General features: G+C 39.9%; 1 protein-coding gene across 4 annotated transcripts in view; it reads left to right on the plus strand.

Annotated features, from left to right (window-relative positions):
- The window catches only part of ESR1 (estrogen receptor 1), a 360,927-nt gene that overhangs the window by 147,291 nt on the left and 187,167 nt on the right, over positions 1 to 26,469 (plus strand). For all 4 annotated transcript variants that reach the window (XM_087865591.1, XM_045805367.2, XM_045805366.2 and 1 more), the window contains exon 4: positions 14,242 to 14,358. In XM_087865591.1, the coding sequence (XP_087721717.1) occupies positions 14,242 to 14,358 (117 nt within the window). The remainder of the gene's footprint in view (positions 1 to 14,241; positions 14,359 to 26,469) is intronic.

Genomic DNA, 26,469 nt, shown 5'->3' on the forward strand with positions numbered 1-26,469 from the left:
CATTTAAGTACTTAATAGTATATTTAAAGTGAAAGGAATAGAAATTAAAGACTGAATCATTTACCAAGAAATAACAGGTCAGGTTGATTCATTTTTGCAACACTTAGTAAAGAGATTTGTTCCTTTCTTCAAAATCGGCTTTGTTTCCGTCACCAATTAAGTGGAGTGAACTATTATAAAAACGCATATGAGTCAGGCTACAGTAGCATTTTTCCAAGAAAAGCTTTACAAGAGCAGTCATTTTGGGGCTATCTGCTTTGTACCTGCTGATACGGCAGGAGATCCAGAAGGGGTCAGAAAAACAAGTCTTCATGTTCATTAACCTTCTACTTTCTTCTTCTTTCATCCATTTTTTTTCAACTTCCATGACTTATGATGCACAAAATATCATGACTGTTCTTTACTCTTAGTGTATTTTTCGCATTTTTAATCCAGGTCATAGTTTGTCACAATTTATAAAAGACCGCTAATAAAAATGATTTTCACGTGAGAATTTGCTATACAATTATAAATTGCCATAAAAATACTAGTTATCATTATCATGGCTTATCAGCTATGTCATTTTAGCAAAATTATTTCATGTATTAGGTAGATCTTCTGGTTTCAAGTGACCAAAATCAAATTCAAACTAGCTTTGGGGTGGAGGGCAAAGAGTAAGTTTTGGTGGAAGGCTACTTGAGTGTCTTGGTTAACTGCAGTCGTGGTAGGGGTACAGCCAGACCTTGGTGACCGTGGGCCCAGGGACTCAGAGCCTGTCAGAACCCCAGCCTTGCCTCTGCTCCTCTCTCTGTGCCAGCTTCACGCTCTCTGGAAACTTGTGTGTTTTCCCTAAGAAGGGAAGCAGGGCTGGCGACAGCCGCCAAGCCTCACATCTTGTGATGTTCTTCCATTTAGAAGATACTAGCAGAAGGGCTTTGATGGGCTCACCTTTGGTCAGGGACCCATCGCTGTACGAACTAGCTGCTGTCGTGGGACAGAGTCACATTTCACAGGTGATCCTGGGAGCTTACCTTGAGTTAGGCGGCTGTTCCAGAGAAAAGGATAGCATTGTGTGCCAGACACCCCTATCGGTGTCTGTCATACCTGATGTCTCTGAACTTCCATTTCCTCAGTTATAAATGGCACAGTGATTTCTATGTTGTTGGGCTGATACAGTGGTGAAAGATTATGCTCAACCTGTAAAGAGTCATCATCATTCTTACCTCCCACTGGCTCTATCGAGTTTCCTCTAGGGTAGCTTTCTACTCTGAGGCTGAGTAGAGCAAATATCTTAACATTTCATTATTTTGCTTCTAAATCAATCTTTACCTTACTTCTTAAACATACATTTCTTTCTTATAGCTAGCAACTGAAAATTAGTTAACATTTCCACTACAAAACCAAAGGAAGAGAGTCAGGGATTTGAAAACTTCTCTGTGGATGTCTACCTCTTACCTGTTCATCTTTATCTTATCTAGAATGTTGGGGCGCGCCTGGGTGGCTCAGTTGGGCATCCGACTCTTGATTTTGGCTCAGGTTGTGATCTTAGGGTCGTGCACTGAAGCCCTGCATCAGGCTCTGTACTCAGAGGGGAGTCTGCTTTTCTCCCTCTCCCCCCCGCCTCTGCTTGTGTGTGCACTCTCTCTCTCTCTAAAAGAAATAGATAAATCTTTGAGGAAAAAAAGAAGAACGTCAAGCTGGAGTGCCTGGGTGGCTCAGTTGGTTGAATGTCTGACTGTTGATTTCAGCTCAGGGTCTTGATCTCAGAGTTGTGAGTCGAAGCCCCTTGTTGGGGCTACTTAAAAAAAAAAAAAGAATGTTCAGCTTTGGAGAGCACAGACAGTGTATCCTTGGGTCTCTCAAAATATCAAGTACAGGTATTCTTCGTTTTCCTGAAAGTTCATGTTAGGCCACTTTACCTTTATGAAAGACCTACATTAGTAATGACTTTTATTGTAAAAGCAAAATCCTCTTCAGATTTTTTTCAGTTAGCAAAAGCAGGTACTAATGTAGGTCTTCCATAAAAGCCATGTGGCCTTAATGCAAACTTTTGGAAAGCGGGGGACACTCTTTGCTTTACAACATTTTGTCTTATAAAGGGTTTCATAGGAATGTTCTACTTTTGGAAGGGGAGGGGCAGAAACCTGTATATAGCTTCTTGCATATAGCAGAGACTTGAAATTGCTTGAATGAATGAATGAACTTTTTTTCTGCTACATCACTTCTTTTTGTAAAAATTTTTATCTAGTCTTCCCTTACTTAAAATATCCTTAAAAAAAGAACAAATACAGTGCTTAACTTGCATTGTACAGAATTAGAGGCAAATACTTTTTAAATTAAAACTTGTTGGATGTATAGATTATTGGGATAGACTTTATCTTATGGTTGGGTGAGTTTAAATAGACTGTTTTAAATCTTGCCATGTCTTTGATAGTGACACCAAAGAATATAATCTCTTTCTATGAAAACATTCCCAAAGAGTGGGCTGTGCTTCCAAATTAGCCTAGAATTTTTTAGTAAATTAGAAAAAAAAAACTTCATAATAACCTTTATAATTGCCACTTCAAAATGGGAGTTTGGAGTGACACCAAATTATTAATCAGTAGAGAAGAGTAGATTTCAAAAAGGTAATTATACCAAATTTAACACCTCTTGAAATGTATTCTGTTAAATAAATATAGTCCCTCTTCCCTGTTCTTATTTGTAAGCAATGAGGATAATTCAGGTACCTTGAATCAGAAATCAGAGTACGATTGGCTTAATAGTTTGGGGCTTACTTCTGGCTATATATGACTTTTGCCCTTTCTCTTCTTGGACAGGAGAGACAGCCACATTCTCTTTAAAGCCCAGAAGTGAATGATTAGTGTAGTTTAGCTCTTCTCGAAGAGGCGTGTTATGACTTCCCCACATTCCTGGACAGTTAGACTGTAATTCTTGGTTGTTTGAAAAGCTGTTTGAATGTATTTTAAGAAGCTTGAATAAATGGCTATTTTTCTTACAGTTTTGCTTGCTTTTCAAGCACTGGAATAGTTTCCAGCTCTGACAGTTAGCCGTGTGCTGACTGGAGTGAATTTTTTTGATATGACGAAGTGTTTTGGATGATTTACGCTTGACTGCATGAATATAGCCTTGCAAGTTATATGGTGTGAATAGAATTGGTTAAAGGTAAAAAGGGATTATTTAACTACTAAGAAAATGATAGGTTATTATGGATTGATTTGAGGGTATTGTCGTTCATCTGGAGATTTACTATCTAATAATAATGATGGCTAACGTTGAGTGAGTACTCACCTTGCACCGGGCTCCTTGTTTTGGGTTTTGTATACATCATCTCATTTAATCTTCCATGGAATTCTAGAAAGTTAACTCTATAATTTTCCCATTTTGTAGGTGAGGAAACTGAGGCATTTAAGAAGTAAAACCAGTATTCAACCCAACTAGTTGGAGGACAGAACCCGTTGTGTTCTCTTAACTGTTGTGTTCTGTTGTCTCCCTCAAGGGAGGAATCCTTCTGAAAGGGACATTGGGAATGAGGGCTGCCACTGTAGCTGCCTCCTTGTCCCACTAGGTTTAAAGGCAAGAGAGGGGCACAGCGTTGGCTGGGATTAGTCCAGCTTACCAAGAGGAACGGGGCTGTTACTATGCATGGGCCGAATCCCAGGCCTCTCCCCCGCCCTCCATGCCTCCTTATATCCTACTTGGCAAAGGATAAAGGTTACTGATGACTTCACCCTCTATATGGAGAGGAGACCTTGGTCCCTCCAGGGATAAAGGTTTGGGTCAGAGGAAGGGGTGCCAGGCCCAGCAGGGGCAGGAGGAGGTCCCAGGTACTCAGGATGGCTTTGGGATAGGAGCAGAAACAGACTGGAGCCTCTGCCTGTGGCTTGGGTATCTGCTACTCATTCTTTGCTGGAGTATCTGCAGGTTGAAAAACACAGCTCACGCTTAGCCCTTTTCCTATTCTTTATAAAAGAAATGTGGTCATTTTCCCTTGCTTAATAAGGTTCTGGTGGTTAAGTTTATTACTTTGTCCAGGGGGTTGTAAAGTAGAGAGAAATAACTGCTGGATGGGTGGTAGCAGAACTAGAAAAGGAATGAAAATTTTAATGCCAGGCTGGTTTTGGTTAGAAATTTTTAAAATGCTTTTTTAAATTATTATTTTTCTTATTATTAAAAAAAACTATGAATGCACATGTTAGATGTTAAACAGTACAAGGTGGTACATGATGGAAAGTTAAGGCCTTCCTCTGGTTCCCTACCAAAATCCATACTTTCTTGATAGGTGAGCACTGCCTTCCTCTGGTTCCCTACCAAAATCCATACTTTCTTGATAGGTGAGCACTATTAATAGTTTCATCCAAAAATTGCGTGCGTATACACGCACATACACTTATACATGTATGTATATTTTGGTTATATAAGTGGCATTATACTCTACACATTATTCTGTGAATAGCTTTTGTCACTGAATAATATATATTGGAGATTTTTTCATATTGGTACATATAGGTCTCATTTTTTTTAAATGGTTGTATTTTAGTCCATAGTAATACATTCTGTTGGCACAAAGTTTTATGGTTGACCAAGTGTTTACATATATTATCTCTCTGGGCCTCATAGCAGCCACTAAAGGAGGTATCAAAAGGCCCAGAGGGATTGCCTGGTCAACTGGGATCCCATGAAGCCTAGGACTCAAACATGAGTCCAGTGCTCTGAGCATTGTGATGTCCCCCCAGTACCCCCATATTCCTTCCATTTAGTGCAGCAAGCACAGATGGAGATTGGCTGTTCAAAAGTAAAAAAAAAAAAAAAAAAAAAAAAAAAAAAAAAATCACCGATCCAGAACCCTAAGAAGCCAGATGAAAAGGAAGTATGCTCCTCAGGAAGGTGAGAAAAGGCAATAATCAAAGTTTAGAACCAGAATGGGCTCTTTTTCCCTTAACTTTTATAGATGAGAGCATGGGGCCAAGAATCCAACAGTTTAGCTTGTTCAGGGCACCCAGGCCATTTTCTTTCTGGAGGCTAGTTCTCAAGGTTGGTAGGAGAGAGGAGACTGTTGACTTTTCCAGGCTGTCTTGTTTTCATTAGCTGGAATGGGGTGTGGACAAGAAGATAGACTGAGAAGTCTGAACACCCTTGAGAAATGAGAAAATTCCTTTCTGAGCATTGTGGAGTGGCTCTTCCGAGAATCTCCGCATAGGGCAGTCTGACTGCACAGACCTGAGCTGTGTGGACGCACAGGAAGTGTGGATTTAATACATTCCCACACATTTGGTTACTGAGCATCTAACACTCATCTGGATCTTCGCTAAGCTGCAGGGCAACTGTCCCAACCACGAGGACTAGAAAACACATGAGAATATCTATGCTACTTTGGGTTAAATTTACCATGCAAATAAGGACAAATAAATACAAAACAGGTGTCCTTACGCATAGGTTTAGTTTTATCAAACAACCCTCGCGTAAAGGTTCATGGGCAACACAATGGATGAACCCATTTATTATTTCTACTTGTTGGGAGAAATTGTTATTCAAGCTGAGAATGTAGACTGATCATTATTTCTAAGTCTGACAGACTGTCTTTTGGCTTATTTCCTCGTTTTTGATATGGACTTAAAGATAAAAAGAGAATAACTGAACTCATGTTCAGATATGCTAGAGGAGTCTTTTGACCATTGAAACACAAGCTCCTGCCTCTTCTTTCATGACTTTTATCAGGATACCTAGGAGGAACTTCACTAGGGACTTCATTTTGGAGGGCTCCTGAAGAAGGATGAAACCCCTTATTTAACATTTACATGGCCAGAAGCTTAAAGGACATTCATATTCCACACTACGTCAGATCTGAATAAACACCTTCTTTCCCTTCTCTCTGAAAGCCCTACAGTGTCGGAGTGAGAGGGTGGGACATCGTGCTTCTTAGTGACATGTGGAATCCAGGACAGTAAGCACAATGCAGCTCAGGGTCTCTGAGTTTTGCCCTCTTGCTCTGAGGCCCCTAACCCCCATTCCCCGTCGCTTCCTCAGCTTTGGACAAGAACACTTTGAAATAGTTTCTACTGCTTTTGGACAGCAGTGTTTGGACTTTAAATGACTCTAAGTTGGGAGAAATCTTGGGGAACTCTCTGGAAACAGTTGAACAGACCAAAGGAGAAGGGTCCGGTGGTGAGCTGAGTGCTGCCTGGCATTGAACTGATCACACTGGTTGTCACACTGCTCTCTTTTGTATGATGCGTATCTATTGTCCCAGAAGGAGCAATTTCAGAAAGTCCTTTTCTGGGTTGTAGAGCAGCCCTTGTTTATTTGTTGAGCCTTAAGAGGCCTTATTGAAAGTGGTCCATTGTCTCTGGTGTATTACAATGAGATGGTGGTCACTGATTTCATTATGTTTTCCTTTATTGCAGCTGTTGGTTTGATCCTGGGCCAGGTGCTTAAAACAATTGTGGTTTCGCAGATGGTAAGCAAGGCTAGACAAGGAGAGGGACCGTGTCGTTCCCCTGGCCAAAATTTTTAGCAGACTGGGGCCTGACAAGGGCAAATAGAGGATTTCCTCTTCATTTTCATTTAGAAAAAGAAACTTTCCAGGACAGTTATCCTTCCTAGAATTCCTTTAAATATTTTTTTCCTTTAAAAATACCCTTAGATGCAAATAATATTTTTATTTCCCTTAAAATATACCAGAATTGACTAGCTGTAAAAATATAATTCGGGCTGCATTATTAAGGCATGCCGTTTTTATTTGCATGCCATGACATACAGATGTGGTTGTGAAATAGTTCAAATCATGGCACATTGAATGTCCTCACTGGATTTTTAGGAATGCGTTCACTGAGACAGCCAAATTCTATTTCATTTTGTTTGGCTCATTGCACTGGCTGTAAATCAGAGAATATTCACTTTAATATCTGAGTCAAAATTTATTTCCAAACATAATACTGCAGTTGTTCTTTTACAGAAGTAAATTTCTTATTTATTTCCCTAATACCTTGCCTTCTACTCTCTCTTTCTCTCTTTTATGTTGGAATGTGCTGAAAAGTCTTTCAGGGAGATTTTGATAAAATACACTATAATCCACTGAAGAATATATTTCATGTGGTTAATCTCTCATATCTTTAACTTTGGGAGTCTTAGGAATCACAGGTTCTGGAAATAATTTCATTGCTGCTTCTGAAATGCCCTCCTGATGTTATAAGATTGTAATTACATTAGGGAGAAGCATTTTGATTATAAAGTATAACAGTGTTTAGACATCTGGCTAGGTGTAGGTATTGAGTTCTTTTCCATGTCACCAGCCCCGTGGTGGTATTCCTGGAGTAACAGGACTTGTGAACGAGGCAGACCCAGGCCTTTGATCATGGACCTGCCTCTAGTAACCAAGTGACCTTGAGTAAGTTAGTCAGTCTCTTGGGTTCTCGGTTTCTGCTTCAATAACATGGGAGTTACAGTGACCTGACCTATCAGTTGTGATGTTTAGATGTGAAAAAGAGCTAAGGTCACCTGGCACAGTGCCTGGTCTGTGGCGAGCACATGGCCAATACTGCTGACCAGCCCTCGGGCTCAAGGGCATTTTTTTAGAGGGAAATCTGAACAGGCCAACTTAAAATTTACACCTTTAATTCTTTTCCTGCCCTACCTCATGGAGATGCTTCTTACGCATCCCACTTCATTTAAAAAAGTTGTGGTAAAATATATATAACATAAAATTTCCCGTTTTAATCATTTCTAATTCGGTGGCATTAAGTACATTCACATTGTTGTGCAACTGTCCCCACTCTTCATCTCCAGAGCTTTTTCATCATCCCAAATGGAAACTCTGTACTCATTGCACAATAAATTCCCCATTTCCCCCTTCCTGCAACTCCTGGTAACTCCTGTTCAGTTTTCTGTCTCTATGACTTTGACTCCTCTAGGTACTTCATCTAGGTGGACTCATACGGTATTTGCTCTTTTGGGTCTGACTTATTTCACTTAGCATGTCTTCAGGGTTCATCCATGTTGTAGCATGTATCCAAATTTTATTTCTTTTGAATGCTGACTAAAACTCCATTTTATGTATCTACCCTATTTTTTATGTATTTTCTGCCGATGGACATTTGGGTTCTTTCCAGCTGTTGGCTATTGTGAAGAATGCTGTTGCGAACATGGGTCTACCGATATCTGTTTGACTCTGCTTTCACTTTTTTTTGAGCATATACCCAGAAGTGGAATTTCTGGATCATATGATCCAACTTCATTTTGACATGCCTCCCAAGCTTCAGTACTGCATTTATAATAATAGTTTGTTGGGTAGTTGCTTGTTGGTGTGCTACTGAAATCTCAAATACAACATGTTTCAGATTATTCCACATCTCTTTGTCCCACCCCACTCCCAAATCAGATCCTCTTTTTGACTAATGATAAGAATAATTTTTGAGACATCCTGGCGCAAGCCACCAGAATCTTTGACCTCCTTCTCCTCCTGTTCCTCCTCCTCTAGCCCTAAGAATTTGGCAAAGCTAGTTTAAGCTTTTTTACCTCTTCTCTCTGCCTTGTCTTCTCTACTACTCAGAGATGATTAATGCATATTTTGGTATTTTTTTTCCCTTGGCATTACCTTGAACATTTTTAATCCTTCATTTTCTAATGAAAATCATATATTTTGAACTCTCATTTCCACAACAGATTCTCTTAGGACCAAGTTTTGCTCTTGTGGACCTGAGTTTTGGGGTCCTGGGTATGGCAGCCATTGCTTTGTTTGGGGTCCTGGGTATGGCAGCCATCTTCTCAGTCATTACTTCCCTTATAGAACTCCAACCTGCCCCCTCAAGAGGCCTGTGCTCCAGATGGGATTGAGGTGGGGGCAACACAGAGCTCTAGCAACTCCATTTTGTTCAGGTAACAAATACTTGTTGAGCTCCACTGTGTGCCTGAGAATGTGCTGGGCACAGGATAAATGGCGATAAATGAGACGGATATAGTCCATCCCTTGTCAAGCCTGTAGTCACCTGGGGATTGTGACAAGCAATTTAAGTCCAGTGTAGTAAGCACCATGACAGGACAAGAGCTAGGCATCATTGGAGGGACAGAAAGGAACCCCATCTTGACTGACACACCTGAAAGATTAATGGGAGTCAGTTGGGCTAAGAGTAGGGGAAGTGTGTTCCTACAAGAAAGAATGGTGTGTGCAGTCCTGGGGGTAAGAAGAAGAAGGGTATGTTAGAACAGGACATGGTTAGAACTTAGAGAGTGGTAAGAGATAAGGCCAGGAAAGGAGGTAGGGGCTGATTGGGAACAGCTTGGTAAGCTCTTTTAAGGCATTTAGTTTTTATCCTTAGAGCTTTGAGGAACATCAGAATATTAAAGCAGGATAGTGGCATGGTGGTGTATGATTTTAGAAGAATCACCTGGCAACACAATGGGGAATGGTTGGCAGGGGAAGGGTGGAGGCAGGGGGAGGCTTAGTGGGCCGCTGTGATAATCTGGGCTGGAGCTGGTATGAGTTATGGTAGGGATGGTGGGCCCAGGGAAAAATTGATTTTGTTTTGAAGAAGAATTTAAAAATAATTGATTTGATCAGTATGTGCATGTGTGTGAGGGTTCGAGTGAGGAAGAGGGTAGAGAGTCTTGCAATAACACCAGGTCTCAGGCTTTGTGGTGTAATAAAAAGGAAGAGACTGATGAGGAAAGATGACCATCAGTTGCTGGGACACATCCATCTTGAAGAGGCTATGAAAAAGTCAAGTCTAAATGGATGGTGGGCAGGTAGGTATATGGGTGTGAAGTTCGGCAAAAGAGATTTGGTCTGAGGTGACTGCTGGAGTGTGCTGAGGGAAAAGTGTGGCAAAAGGAAAGATACCCAATGTTATGTTTCTCTCAGGATATTGCTTGTTTTATTTTTTTTCAGCTTTATTGAAGCATAATTGACAAAATTATAAGATATTTAAAGTGTTCATTGTGATGATTTGATATACCTATATTTTGTGAAAGAATTTCCTCCACTGAGTTAGTTAACACATCCATTACCTCATGTATTTACTTTTTTGTGGTGAGAACATTTAAGTTCTACTTTTTTTTTTTTAATTTATTATTATTTTTTTTATGATATGTTAGTCACCATACAGTACAGTCATTAGTTTTTGATGTAGTGTTCCATGATTCATTGTGCATATAGCATCCAGTACTCCATGCAATACGTGCCCTCCTTAATACCCATCACTGGCCTAGCCCAGTCCCCTACCCCCTTTCCCCTCTGAAACCCTCAGTTTGTTTCCCAGAGTCCATAGTCCACTTTCTGAGCAGATTTCAGTGACACAAGTGTGATCACCTGTAGTCACCATGTTATACATCAGATCCTTAGACCTTATTAGTCTCAAGACTCCACATAAGTGACACCATGCAGTATTTATCTTTCTCTGTCTGGCTTATTTTACTTAACATAATGCCCTCCAGGTTTATCCATGTTGTCACAAATGATAGGATTTCTTTTTTTTTTAAGGCTGAATAATATTCCAATATATTTATATAAATATGTAAATTATTTCTTTTTTCATCTATCTGTCAACGGACATTTAGGTTGTTTCCATACCTTGGCGATTCTGAATAATGAATGCTGCTATGAACATGGTAGTACAGATATCTCTTTGAGTTAATGATTTTGTTTTCTTTGGGTAAATACCCAGTAGGGGAAATATTGGATCATAGGGTAGCTCTATTTTTAATTTTTTGAGGAACCGCCATTCTGTTTTCCACAGCGCCGTGAGGGCTTCCTTTTCTCCGAGTCCTCACCTGCTTGTTTCCGTTTGGTCTGTTTTATATTTCTCTGGAATCTCTGACTATGGGTCATTGCTTATTTGTGTAACTAGCAAGCGTCATCTTTCTGTGTGTTGTAACAATGCAAAAACAACTGCTACTGACAGAGGGTAAAATAGGAAGAAAAGGAGAAACAAAAAGGCAAGAGCAAGAATCCCAGAGACCTGTGGGGAAAGCTGTGTGTGAGCCCATCTGCTGGCCCAGGAGCTGTGGGTTGGCCTGGTGGTTCTTGCTCCTCACGCTTTCTGCTTAGGTTTCATTCGTTTCTTCTTCTGTCTACTCCCAGTTATTCAGAGCCCACATTAGTCCAAAGGCGTTATTTTTTATTTTTTGGTGGGCAACAAAATAGTGATCATTTCTCCAAAACGTCACCTGAGCCTCACATCTTGGCTTTGGCCTTTTGCACTTCATCTGGGCCTGGGTACAAGGCACGTTGAGGCTGGTCTGGTCACAGGTACATGGAGTTCTTCAGTGTCCTCAGTGAAAACACTGTTTCATTCTTACAGTTGGTGTGAGGTGTTTTTTTTTTTTTTTTAATTAGCTCTACTTCGATGGGATATGATTTTTTACAAGCATTGTTTTTACAAGAACAAATAATAAAGTTTAAAGTGAAGTTTCTTCTTAAGGAAACTAACTTTTTAATTGCTTCCCTTGCTTTCATAACACACTTTTACTGGGGCACCTGGGTGGCTCAGTTGGTTAAGAATCTGACTCTTGATCTCAGCTCCGGTCTTGATCTCAGGGTCCTGAGTTTGAGCCCTGCCCAGTGTGGAGCCTACTTAAAAAAAAAAATAACACACCTTTACAAAATTATTATACTCAAAGAGCAAAAACCTACCTTGCTGTTTTCCTTCTCTGATGTCAGCTGAAGACTTATAAAAAGTTGTTAATGATGTTTAGTTAAGATACTAAGCTTACAGGTCGTATATCAAATATGTATCTATTCATTTTTTTCTCGTTGCCAATTTACCAATTCTAAATTTTAGTGTAGTTGGAGCAGGAGAAAATTCGCTTTGTCACCAAGAGTTTGCATTACAAATATGATTCTGCTATGCATCTATTTTCTTTCTGATTAAGGGATGAATTCAGTTGCACAAATCCAGTGTATTTTATCTGTTAAACATGTTAGTTCAGGAATTTCACTTGGTTCTATAAAGATACACATCTACAATGATGGCCAATGCAAACAGAACATTTCACCAGTTGGCCTCTGATCCAATTCAGTTCTCCCATCTTCTGGCTTGCAAAACAAATGGTTTTTGAGGAAAGCGAATCAAAGTTAATTTTTGGTTCGAATGGTTATTGACTGTTTTCTTCTGAGACTTAATATAGACTCATATTTTTAGAGTTAAAATAAATCAGCATGTACGGTATAAACATCATAGGAGACCAAACGCTGAAAGTCTCTTTGAGGTATCAGAAGATGGCAACTTTTGCTTAAAGTTAACATCTGCCCAGGTAAATTTTGTTTCTGGTTCTATGATTTCCTCAGCTTGTCCCTGTTAATAAGGGCAGTTCTAAACATAAAAATTGTGCCTGGATATTTGAGGCAGTGTGTGGTCTCTTACTAAAGTGGTCCGTTTACAATTTTGCTCGCTAGTTTGCTGGTTCCTATTATGCAGAAGAGGAATGCACGTGTTAATTTGATCCAAAGCCTGTTTATATAGTACTTTTTATAATGTATATCTAAAGATAGAGAAGCAAGTTTTACGAGACCAACATTTCTTGTTAAGGCCCCGCTCCACCCTGTTCTAATTGAGATTGACCCTTAAGTTGAATAAAGAACAAAGAGTTCTGTAGAGAAAACACTTCAGTACATGTTGCATCTTGCCCTTGGTGAATGGGAAAATAGAGACACAGATTATCTGAATTAGAGAGTGCAATATTGCCTCACTTATTGTTTGAGAACGGGAAACATTTAAAAATAGTCCATGTCATCTCCATAGTCTAAATTCAGGTGTAAGATTTTACACTTATGTTAATGGACTTCTTCATAAAACATGCCAGTTATTTATTAATTTGTGGAGTTTCATATTCTGCACATTAGAAACCAGACTTCTTTTGAGGGATAAAGAAATGGAGGTGACCTCTAAATCTTAGAGCAGAAACTTCTTGTGGGCAGTTGGCTGTGGGTACCTAGAACTCAGAGAAGAGGGTTGGGCCGGGAGTACAAATCTATAAGTCATCTGAGTTTATGACCGCAGAAACCGGAGCCATGGAGTAAATTCTCTTGTGGGAAAATTTGGAGTCCTAAGGAGGGCCTGACACTGAATCCTGTGCTGCTGCTCCAGCTTAATGTTGGATGGAGGGAATCTGCAAATAACACTGGGAAGCCACAGCCCGAGGGGTGGAAGGAACACGGGGGAGTTCTGCATTATGGAAGCCAAGGGAAGAGCATGTTTCAAGAAGAAGGGAGGAACTGTCCGACGCTCTGATAGGTCACGTATATGGGACTGGAAATATCTGTTGAATTCAGCAATAGGAGTCATTTGATAGAAGGATTTAAGCAGCTTTTGTGGGGCAGCTAAGGTAGAAAACAGACATGGGTTGGGCCATGCAGAAGAGGTGAGGATAAAGCAGACCTCAAGTGTGTAGACCTTTCCAAGGAGCTGAGCTGAGAAGGGGTGGGATGTAAGATCAAAGTTTGAGAGTGATGTGAGGTCACGGGAAGCCTCTTTTGTGGGACAGGGTTGCACATGATGAACCTGGAGATGCGGTAAGTAAGTGGTACAACAAGGAGGATCAGTAATAAAGTAACAGCAGCAGCAACAGTGTTTATTGGGTGCTCACCACGTCCAGGGCAGTGTGGTGGGCCCTTGGCAGGTGTTCTCGCATCGAATTCTTAGAATAGTGCCACATAATGGACGCCATTATTTTCTCCAGGTTAGAGAGGGGTGAGACCTAGAGATGTTAACTACCCCCTCTCAGCGTTCTCCAGCTAGGAAGGAAGGACTGACTTATCGACCTAAGGACTGAACTTTGCTGCCACCCCAGCTCACCACCCTGGACTTGAATTTAGGTGTTTCAGGCTGCATTTGAATACCTACCCAAAGATTTTCTAAATTCTATTTGAAGAAAGGCCACTTTGAAACTCTCTGAAAGTTCTAATAGTGTTATTCCGACAAGGATTTTAGCTAATGGTGGGGGTCGAAGAAAAAAAAAAAAGCTTTATTTGCTGAGAAAATGTGTGAGTGTGCCTTTTGTCCCCGAATATAAGCTGTATGAACTGAAGGTGATTTGCCCAAAGGAATCACGAAGCAGTTGGCTGAGGCAAAAATCAAGTCTAGGAGAGTCCGTGTCGTCCCCCCACCCCCTCGCCCACGGGGAAGGGCTGCAAAGGGATGGCATGCCCAGGTAGCAGCACAGTCAGGCAAAGTAAGTGATAGGAAAACATCCCCCAAACATCTGCCCTGTAGATTCTGACTGGCTGTGTTTCCCGAAATAATCTTAATTCTGTCCTCTTGCTTTTCATAGGACATAATGACTACATGTGTCCAGCTACCAACCAGTGCACGATTGATAAGAACAGGAGGAAGAGCTGTCAGGCCTGTCGGCTCCGCAAGTGCTATGAAGTAGGCATGATGAAAGGCGGTAGGTACCTGCCCCCCCCAAGGCGCCCACCCGGGAGGGGCGTCTATGCCTGGCCCCCCAGCGCCGGCTATTTCGGTCCCAGCAACCGTGGCAGTGCAGTGTTTTCCCTTCTAATTAGTTGTTTCCTATTCCTATTCCTATTTTTCTTTGCAACAGAAGTATTTTTATAACATATATATATTTTTTAAATAGGAAGTGCCTGGAACTGGGGATTCTAACATGCCATTTTGTTTTATATTTTAGATGTAAATACTTATATTTTAAATCAGAGGTGTGTGGGAGGTGGCGGTGAAAGGAGAGGGAGACTGCTCAGTGAATTATTCTAGAAATATTTTTCAGTGACTGTTTATATTGCTAATGCTAGAAAACAATGTCTGAGAAGAAGCTTTCCCTAAATTGAGACTTGTCAATGTGAGAGCTAAATAGCTAATTTATAATCTTCCAATCTCTTAACATCCCTCAGGGAATTTGAATTTCAATCAAAAGGCAGCTTTTTCCTTTATTAGTTGAGTCAACCAGCAGCTCCCATAACCTCAGCGTCTGGCATAGGGCTGGGAGCAGTGGAATGACTGTGGAGTACTAACGAATCATGAGGCACTGAGGCTTTGTGCCCGTGTGCCTCCGTCTTTGTGGTAGGGCACGTGCGCGTGTGCATGCGTGTGGTTTTCTGTCCCCTCACCTGTCCGGTTTTCTTTTACGGAAATCCAGTGTCTGGTTCTGAGGGTATTACCTGCTCTATAGATGTGGTTCCCCGATTGTTCTTGTCTTCTTGGGGGTCTAGTCTTGAGGAACACAGATGCCAGTCTTGGGTAGCCTTCAAAATACTGGGAGAGAACAAATAGAAAATGTGTAAAGTCATGGCGCATTCAGTGTTTCAGGAGGATACAAACAGAGGGATAACATAGGATTATGTTAGGTTTCCTGCTGACTGTAGTAGGGGAAGAGCTTTCTGAAGGAGACGGGGCTTGAACATGAGTTAAGGAGAAAGAGTTGCAGTGAAAAAGAATGGGGATTGTGCAGGTGGAGGGCAGCTAACCTTTAGCTTGTTAATACTTGGATGAAAGGGGAAGTGGAAGGAAAACCAAGAACCTGGTTGCAAGGAAGCTTACAGTCAAAGACTCCTGAGGTTTGTGGTCACAGATAAGCCTGCCAGGTTGGGATTTTAAATACAGCATTTGGAATAAATTCTCTTGATGAACAGACAAAATGTTGAATTTATGCATTGTGTGAGCTGTGACTATATGTCTTGGATGTCTGAAAAAGCAGCTTTAATTTAAAGGGTAATTAATTCCAAGAATTTAACAGCCACATTCAGAAAATGACACTTGGAGTCATAAATGGATTAAATATTTAAGGAATTCATCTTTCTTTGTACCATTAGAAAATTAGTCAGGCTTAATTAAACTCACAAAAAGCTTCTTAAGGTAAGTTGAAAAGTGACAGGAATATAACAGCTACATGTAAAAAGTTTAATTTGAACCAGTGGAGTCCAAGTTTAATGTGCTTCTTTGATGACTGCTGGTAGATTAAGCCCAGCCTCTTATGTTCTGTCTGAAAGCTGAAATAATCAACTCGTGAATATGTCCAAAACATTTTTTCCTTTGAGGGTACCCACACCTTGACCCCACTTCATAAAAATAATTCTGTTTTTCCTAATTTATATCCAAATACAGTCTGGCTGCATAAATATAAATTATGCATACTCATTTTTAATCTAACAAAAATTTTAATATGCAAAGGCATAATGAGAGTCTTCCCACTGTTTTCAAATACAACTCTAGATAATTCGACTACACCTAGGCAGTCTGCATGTGCATGCATATACTTGTACAAGCGTATTTATGACTAAAATATATATCTGTGTTAGTTTGCTGCTGTATTAGTCTGCTTGGCCTGTCATAACAAAGTCTACAGCCTGGGGGGCTTAAACAACAGAAATCAATTTTCTCACAGTTCTGGAGGCTCAAAGTCCAAGATGAAGATGCTGGAAAATCTAGTTTCTGGTAAGACCTCTCTTCCAGACTTTTAGATAACTGCCTTCTCACTGTGTCCTTTTCTCTGGGGGCATGGACATAGAGGGAACATTCTCTGGTGTGTGTCTCTCTTCTTCTTCTTCTTCTTCTTTTTTTTTTTTTTTAAGATTTTATTTATTCATTAGGAAGAGAGAGAGAGAAAGAGAGCGCGCGCGCATGCGCATGAGCAAGTGGGGAGAGGCAGAGGGAGAAGCTGACTCCTGGCTGAGCCAGGAGCCCAGCGTGGGCTCGATCCCAGGACCTGGAGATCACGACCCCAACCAAAGGCAGACAGTCAACTATCTGAGCCACCCAGGCGCCCCATATGTCTCTCTCCTCATAAGGGTGCTGGTGCTGGTGGGATTAGGATCCCACCTTTATGACCTCATTTAACCTTTAATTACTTCCATAAAGGCCTTATCTTCAAATACAGTCACATTGCAGGTTATGGGACTTCAACATAGGAATTTTGGTGGGAAGTAATTAAGTCTATAATGTTTGTTGTTTCAAAATACTATAGATTGAGGGGCTTAAACCATAGAAGTTTATTTTCCCACAGTTCTGGAGACTGGGAAGTCCAAGGTCAGGGTGTCAGCAGGTTTGGTCTCATCTGAGGGTTTTCTCCTTGGTTTATAGATGGTCACTTTCTCACTGCGTCCTCGCATGGCCTTTTTTTCTGTATTCACACATCCTTGGTGTTTTTTCTTCTTCTTATAAGGACACCAGTCCTGTTGGATTAGGGCCCCACCTGTATGACCTCAGTTGATCTTTATCATCTCTTTAAAGACCCTGTGTCCAAATAAAATCACCTTCTAAGGTGCTGGGGTTAGGGCTTCAGCATGAATTTTGGGGGGAATAAAATTCAGGATATACCAGTATCTCATAGAGATTTCTCAGTGGTTATTCAGTATCTGTCTATATATAATAAAAGCATGTGTTTTTCTGGCAGTTTATATATGTGTGTAAGTTTTATTCCAAGCTTTAAAGTTGTAAAATTATAGGCTGTGCAAACATCTCATTTTAATTATATGTATAAAGCATTTTCCATTAAAGCAATGTAATTTATTGTATTTCCTACAACATGGAATGCCACATATAACCTCATGACACCTTGTATAACAACTCCCCAAATCCCACTGAATAAAGACTTAATTTATAATCGGAAGTACAAATATAACTATAAAATTTGAAATTACTTTGTAAAAACAGCTGTGACTAAATAAATCTTTATAACATTTCCTGCTGGTTTCATAAGAATCCAGTTTCTTCACCAGGCTCAACAGCAATTAGAATATCGAATCTCTGCCTATAACCTAAAATGATTAGTTTCAGACAAAAGAGAGAGAACCATATACCTACTCCCTATTTTTATAACAAGGCTGAGTAAATTTACTGAAACGTTCTATCTGAAAGAGTATATGATGTATCTACATGAAGAAATTATTTTGAATCTGTTTTGATGCCTATATTACCCTGAAAATCCCAATATCATTACTAGATTTGGGTCTGAGCCACGGCAGTTCTGTAAGATGAAGGATTTAAGATGTGCTTTAGGGAATGCATTTCCCCATCGTAGTGCATGTGCAGGTCTCTCTGCCTCAGCGGCATTTTCCTTCCCATCCTGTCCCTCCCCTTCCATCTTAGAAGGAGATTCAATGTCTTTTCTTCAGGGAGGCTATGTTAGTTCCCAGTGTTCCACCTTTCAAAGCACTCAGCTCTTCTTGAGTTACCATAATTATTATTGTTAGCTATTCAACAACTGTCCATAAACTCTGTGATGGCAGGGACTCTGTCCTGTTTCCTGAGCTAGCCCTAAGCAAGTCACAAAGTAAGTGTTCAAGACTTTTTTTTTTTTTTTGCATGAACTGATGACTTAATTCATTTAAATAGTTATTTGTTTAAAGTATCTTACACGTGAGCTATTATGGAGCAACATGAATAGGACCCAGTCCCTTCCCTCACTGTCCTCTTGGTACAAAGAAGACATTTGCATACGAAGTGGCAGAAAAGTCCAGAAGACAAGTTGAGAGTGGGTTGGAAGATGAAGATAACGAAAGACCAGTGGTCAGTGGAAGTTCCGAGCTTTAGCCAGCCACCCCTGTGTTAGTCCAACCCCAGATATTACTCAGACTCTCCGATTTCCAAGGGGGGTGTGTGTGTGTATACACACACACACACACACACACACACACACACACACACACATAAGATTTATTTATTTATTTTAAAGGGGGGTAGGGGCAGATGGAGAGGGAGAGAAATCCTCAAGGAGACTCTCTGCTGAGCACGGAACCTGACATGGGGCTTGATCACAGGATGCTGAGATCATGAACTGAGTTGAAATCAGGAGTGGGCTGCTTAACTGACTGAGCCACCCAGGTGCCCAGGTGTATATTGTTATCAAAGAATCTGCTGTTATAGTTTGGTTTGGTGGAAAGGGGGAAAGACTTCAGAGATGGGATTCCTGGTCCAAATACTGCTTCTCCTTAGACTTGCTGAGCAATCCTACAGTCACTTTTATGAGCTCCATTATCCTCAGATGTGAAATAGAAAGAGATACTTTCCACTTAACAAGTTTGTCACAAAAATTGAAATTCATAATGTATAAAAGTACTTTATAAATTTAAAGTACCACCAAGTGTTAGCTATTATGTCTTTTCTTTTTTCTTTCTCCCTTCCTCTCTCTCTCTTTTCTTTTTTTGTTGGAAGAAAGAGAATGGTAATTTCATCACTTGTACTGGGTATAAATACCTAATTCCTCTGTGGGGAATAAAAACCTGACTCAGACACATCTGCTTTTTTGTTTTTTTTCTTTTTGGTGCCACATACTGGATATTGGCTTCACGATGAGTGAGATTTGTTGCGCTTTTCATTTTATGATGTCAGAGATTTACACAAACTTGTTAAAATTCTTTCCTCACAGTAGACTCAGAAGTGTGCTGGTACCAAGGTTTTCGTTTTTCACATGAGGTGGCACACGGGAATTAATTGATTCAGGAAATTAATTGGTAGACATGTACTGCCCATCCTGGTTATGTGTTCTTATAATGCATTAAGAAGAAATTTGAAGGGGGAATAGGAGATACAGGCTTTCAGTTATGGTATGAGTAAGTCATGGAATAAAAGGCACAGCATAAGGAATATAGTCAGTGATATGTCATACCGATGTATGGTGACAGTAGGTATACTTGTAGCATAATTTATAAACTTGACAAATCACTATGCTGTACACCTGAAACTAATGTAACATTGTGTGCCAACTATACTCATATAAAAAAAAGATGAATTTGAAAGAAATATTGACTAGTTTTTATTTTTACAACAGTGCTACAGTTCAATTTTGAGAAATAATCCGAAACAATAAATAAATTAAAAAAATTAATGTTACAATTTTAAAATGAGAAGATAAGATACTAATAATATAGATGGGGAGATGTATGTTATGTGTCCAGAATAACTCAGAAACCCAGTGAAGAATTGGAAAGTAAAATATTTCCTTATTGCCTAAGTTGAATATTTATCATTATGAGTGACTATAATTCATTGTACTGAAGGGATAACTTCCAATTCAGAAAATTAGTTTTCCCTTAATCCTACATTGGCTGTCTTTTACCAAAAGTAATCAACTGATTATTTTCTTTTTTAAAGATTTTATTTATTTACTTATTATTTATTTATTTATTTATGAAAGAGAAAGAGAGAGAGCGTGCGTGGGTGAGTGCACCAGTGGGAGGCTGGAAAGGGGCAGAGAGGAAGGGAGAGGGACAAGCAGAAAGTGCAGAGTGCAGAGCCTAATGAGGGCTCCATCCCATGACCCTGAGATCGATCCTGAGATCCTGACCTGAGCGGAAATCAAGAGTAGGACCCTTAACTGACTGAGCCACCCAGGCGCCCCAGTAATCAACTGATTATTAATATTAATGATGATAAAACCAAATCAATGCATTGAGAATGTAAATGTGAGGTTCTTTCTTGGGACTGTCCAGTAATTCGTGTGAGGATTGTTAAGTGCATGTGATTCTAAGCTTTTTCAGAAGGCAGGATTAGGGGTTCATGTTCAGGATTTGATTTCAGAAAAATGTTAAAAAAAAAGCTAGTTGCTCTTGAACAGAGAGATTCTGGATGTTTTAAACAGCAGCCTGTGTATTTATGCTATTGGAATATTATCTTACTAATTCATATTATGGATATTTATTAAAAATTTCCCCCATATGATTATTTTTCATTTGTAGACAAAGAAATATACTGAGTCCGGTCCTTGAATCATATATAGGATCTTAAAGATTAATGAATCCAATGCTTTGCAACGTTTAAATCCATCATATGCTTCTGCCAGCAATAGCAGATTCTCTGTCTATAAGACAGATGAAAGCTGATTTGGCATAACCTCTCTTCACTCGATATGGTGTTCCTGAGAAACCTTCTAGGAACCCCAGGGTTCTAAGGCACACAGTTTGCAAACCACTGATCTAATCTAATTCCTTCATCTTCTAGATGAGAACACTGAGGCTAGAAAGATTATGTGACTTGCTTAAAGTCTCAGAACTATTTAGCAGAAGAATTGAGCCTAGAATTTCGATTCTAGACTCAGAGTTCTTTTTCCAGCATGCCTCTTCACTGTAAGTACTCCATGCTACCATTCACATTTAACGTGAAGAATAATTGACTAAAAATATTGGTGGCATATAACCAAGTTAATGCGTACGGACAGATACATATACCCCAGAGAGAAGAAATCCAGTGTAAAAGACACCGCCTTTATTCTATTCTAGATGACATGGTGATACTAAGATGTCGGTGATCTGTTGACCTGGGGAGCTAAGGGAATTAGGCTTACCAGGCTCATAGCTAACCTGTGAATAGCTCTCTATTTCCGCTTTAGCAGTGGTGGCAGCAATGGCAGCAGTAGGGGATGTGAAATGTGTCAGGACTAACTCTGAATTTAAAAGAAAAGAGGAAGTAGATAATGACAACATTGAGGTCCATTAATTTAGGATGAATGAGAACAATGAGATGACTGTGAGAATGAGAACTAATGGGAAGTAGTCATTCTGTTGAAACATTGGTAAAAATGAAAGAGATGTCTTGATACATCATGCCCTCAGCTGCCTAATGGGGTAGAGGTGGGTCAGCATCTGTGGCTGTTAGTTCAGCTGGGTGAAGCATGATGGCAGGTGGTCCAGTGCTTCCGTCCTTGTAAGAGCCATGCTACCTTTAGACCTCTTGACATAGACGGAACAACTTTTTTACAGATTTGGCAGAGCATGATGGGATCAACTCAATTGGAAGATTGATACCAAAACTACTTTTGTCAGGGTTACCAATGACCTTGATGTTGCTAAGTCTAACAGTCAGTTATCATTACTTATCTTGACCAATTAGCAGCCTTTGACACAGTTAGTTTTCTCCTCTTTAATCTACTTTTTTTACTTGGCTTCCAGGACAATATACTCTTAAGTTTTCTTCCAGCCCTACTGGTCACTCCTTTTAGGTCTTCTTTGTGTGTTTCTCATCATCTTTACTGACCTCTAAATTTGCAGTGGCTCAGGGTTTAGTCTAGGGACCTCTTCTGTTTTCTATCTGTACTCCTTGTCAGTATCCTCTAGCCCGAGGGCTTTAAATACCATTTATATGCTTAGATTAGTGACCGCATATAATAGGCAATCAATAAATAGTTGTCCCATGCATGACTTACTAGAATGAATGAGTAAAATGGAAAGTACATCGTTATAGCTGTAGAGCTCTGTATAGCTTGAGAAGAGATTGAGTTTTTTGTTTGTTTGTTTTTAATTAAGGGAGACTGTCTGCTTGGAACTTAAAACCTGCAGTATAGAAGTTAGCTTTGACTTATAGAGTCAGCAGAACGTCATCAGTGACAAACAACAGTAAGCATCTATTACATATCAGGGAGATCAGCTAGGAGACTGCTGAGATTAGCTGGGTTCACTCATATGTCTGGAAATCAAGCTGGCTCTTTTGGCTAGCGCAGCTGGGGTGAATTCAGTTTTGTTTCACATGTTTCTCATCCTCCAACAGGCACATGCAGGCATATCCTCATGCTAATGGCAAAGGCACAGAGGAGAACAAGCCCCAAATCACAAGCCCATTTCAAGCCTTTGCTTGCATTATCTGATGATATCCAGTGGGCCCAAACAAGTCAAATGTCTGAGTCCTTAAGCTTCTTGGGGTGGGGGTGGGGGGTTCTGAGTTAAATGAAAAGGTTGAAAAACTTGGGCCATTTTTGTAAGTTATCACAATCAGAAAGATGAGTTTTTCAGGTTTTGGACTGAAAAATAATTACAGAGTCGTAGAATCTCAGATGTGGAGGGGACCGATGAGTTTATTTACCGTTCTGCCCTCGGTGTAGGAATCCTGCGTGTAGCATTCCTGATAGTTTGTGTTGGAGTGCTGAAAACAGATGGTGCATTTTATTTTCATGTCTCTCTTAGATATATGATGAATGGACACAGTGAGTTAGAAAAACCCAGAAGCAGATGTGAGCCAGTATTCCTGGAAAGATATGGGCTAGTTTCAGATATGCTAGATTTCATTTATTCAGGTGTGGGTTTTAGCGTATGCATGTGTATGTTACAACTGCTTATGAATCCAAATTAAAAAGGAATGAAATGTAAGGCTATCTAATATTTCAGAAGTTTCCTGCATATATAAAATTAACCAAAGAACACTGACAATCATACCTTTATTTTCATTTAAGTTACAGCTAGAATACCGTTTTAATTTTTTTTATACTGAAATAATTGGATTGCTCATTTAGAGGTCAGTTTAGTTCTTAAAGGATGGAAAGAGGGATCTTCATTTACTTTTCTAAGAATGACCTGTCAAGTTAGAAGGAGTGCTAACAGCTTTCTAAGACCAGGCAAAAATTTCAGGACAGATCTCTTCTGCTCCTGTGGTTAGCTTTTGCAAAAGTAAATTGGCCTTGAAATGATGTAAAGATCCTTTCTGGGGCTAGAACTTATAAAATGTAGAATTTTGGGACAGTAATTGTATGAATGAATTGGTGCTTTTAAATTCTGTAAACCTAAGACCTCGTGAATTTTCATGTGTTTACTCTGAGTTTCAATGATTGTGATGAGGATAATGAAGGGTGTTTAGAGCTGAAAGGAACTTCAAGATCACCTGGCCCACCTCTTTGTTTTTCAGCTTGTTGTTCCCCTCCAAGTCACAAGCTAGTTAACTGCTCAGACTAGAGGTCAAGACTCTTTGTACTCCTCCTTCAGTGCTCTTTCCATTGTACTGCACTGTCTTGCTGACCTATAGTGATTTAGGTCATCATGAAAGATAGACACATGCATAAATATGATATTAATATCACATAGACCACAACAATGGACACAAAATACTACTCTTCTTCCATAAGAACATTAATCAATGCATTTGGCCCAGTTGCACGGCTGATGTACCAAAATAAATTTATGGTGATGTGTTTTTTTTTTTTTTACAGAGTTACTTAATATTTAATTACTTAATATTGCTTCATATTTAATATAATTTAAAAAGGACATTTACTCCTTCAGGCCACAGGTTTTCACTATTTTCCAATAATAATTTCAATATTTGTTGTAAAGCCTCTTTGTTTTCTTTTTTAAATGTTTAGACTATTCTGGTATAAAAAAAGGCAGCTCTGCCAGGTAGAAGGAGGCCTGGCTTAGCATCGAGTGTATGAGCTGGCTCTTCTGAGGACTCTTGGACAGTTCGCCTAATTTTTTCTGAACTCAGTTTTCAGTTCTGAAAAATACGGGCTTAGGACTCAGTGGTCTCTAAAGTATGTTTCAGATCTTAAATTTTATGTTGCACAATCTAAGTTCAGTTTAGTGGTGGAAAGGTCAGAATCTAAAGCTGAAGGTAAGCGTATATGCCTTTCTGGATATGAGGAACGACCTCAGCGGCCATCGTATTCATATTTCATGCTGAATATGCAGAGCAACTAGCAACTGGCAAAACCTGTTGGCATGGACAGAGTTGTTCTCTTCAGTGATGAGCGTGGAAAGAGAATCTCTTCTGAGTGGGGGGTGTCACGAAATGAGCGTGATGCTGCCCTCATAGTAGATGAGCTCTAGAAAAGGTGGCTCTGGTGTCACTTACATCATCACAATTATTCAGCCACATAAATGAAAGAGCAGCGTTTGTTGAGATGGGACTTTAATGAAACTAAGCTCTGTCTGTTATTAGAGATGTAATAGTTACACCTAAGACTTGAGTCCCAAGAGCTGGGGAAAGTTTCTAGTTTTTGCCTTGCGGAACAGACAAAGGAGGTGGCCAGATAGTCACTTTGGAGAAGTTCCTGATTAAGGATCACACAAGCTAGTCTGGTGAGGTTTGCTTGCAATCATATCCAGTAAGTGGAAGCCATAACACACTCGCGCTCAGACTTCTGGGAAATATATGCCAGCCCTAAGAGAGATCCTAAGGTAAAGTGTGGAGTCATGTACAAAGAAGTGTCTGGTTACACCTTGAGGCAACATGTGGTTTAGTTTAAACTCGACCGAGCAAATAAAAGTTAGTGAGAGGCACACAGAATTTTACTTAGGTGTTTATATCTTTAGAAGCTTACTTTAAAAGACTGGCTATTATTACATTTATTTTGTAATAACTTTTTGGCAGTTTTATTTAGCAAACTTTACGTAACAAATGCCAGGCCAAGTCCAAACTCCTTAGCCTAAATCATTTCCAGATAACCTTTATTGAGCATTCACTATGTGAAGGTTTTGGAGGCACAAGGGTAGAAGGTGGTCACTGATCACAGAGTCCAGGTAATCTAATGGTGGAAGGAAACCATTCACATAAAAAGGTGACCACACGCCTTCATTCCCTCAAGAGACCTGGGATTGGAGTTGGCCTCAAAATTCCTGCCTTCTCAGCTCGCCCACCAGTTCTGACCTTAGTGATATTAGTGATTTCAGGGATCAGGCAAGCTCAAGTGTGCTGTCTGGCCCATTGGACTTGCTTTCAACTTCTGGCTCACGTTCTTGGGGATCTGTCCTATTGCCAAGTTAAGTCCTGCCCATCCTTGATTTATTTATTTTTCTTTGTGGATTCTAGTCTCATAGAAAACATTCTTGTGTAAAAATACCAACTACCCCATCAGGCTATTCTGAGAATCAAATGGATGAATTATATATTTTGGCAATTATGAATTGGCTTACAAATGTTAGGTATTATTATTCATATATGTTGTAGCATCATGGTCTTTTGCTTTTGGAATCAGACAGCCTGGATTCAAATTTTAGCTCTGTCTAGAGATGTATGACCTTGAACAAGATACTAAACCTCTCCAAACCCCAGTGCCTTTGTTTGTCAAATGAGGAATAATAATAATAATGAGAATGGTGATGATGATGATAATAATAATAATAATTCCTACCTAAGAAGGTTGTGCAGGAATTAAGATATAACTTATAGTACTGTATTTGGCTTTTGGTGAGCCCTCCATAATGTTGGTTACAACAGGTAATAAAGAGCACAACAATTTTTGCCTTATGTACTTAATCTAATCTCCAAATAAAATGCTGTTCCACTATACTGTTATCACCATTAATCAGGAATTATTAAATAATTAATTATTACATATTTAGTTTGATGTGGATAATCAATGACAATAAGATGGAGTGTCTAGCCCCAAGGAACCTACAGTTTTGCCTCCAGCCTATCCTGGTGTTGAAACTTCTCCGCCTGCTGAATCACACCTGTTTTTTCATGCTGCTTTGCTACTTTTCTTTTTTTTTTTTTTTAAAGATTTTATTTATTTATTTGACAGAGATAGAGACAGCCAGCGAGAGAGGGAACACAAGCAGGGGGAGTGGGAGAGGAAGAAGCAGGCTCATAGCGGAGGAGCCTGATGTGGGGCTCGATCCTATAATGCCGGGATCACGCCCTGAGCCGAAGGCAGACGCTTAACCGCTGTGCCACCCAGGCGCCCCTGCTTTGCTACTTTTCTAAGAAACTTTTGGCCGCAGCAACCAGGTCTGCCCGTTGACCACAGAACATACCTTGTCCCTTTATGCCTCCTTTCAATCTGCAGTTAGTTATAAATATTTTATTTATTAGTAATAAATTTTCCTGTTTACTAAAGCCCATC

The sequence above is a fragment of the Ursus americanus genome, chromosome 11, assembly GCF_024610735.1.
Source record: "Ursus americanus isolate L20-20 chromosome 11, mUrsAme1.1.p, whole genome shotgun sequence".
NCBI classification, from domain to species: domain Eukaryota; kingdom Metazoa; phylum Chordata; class Mammalia; order Carnivora; family Ursidae; genus Ursus; species Ursus americanus.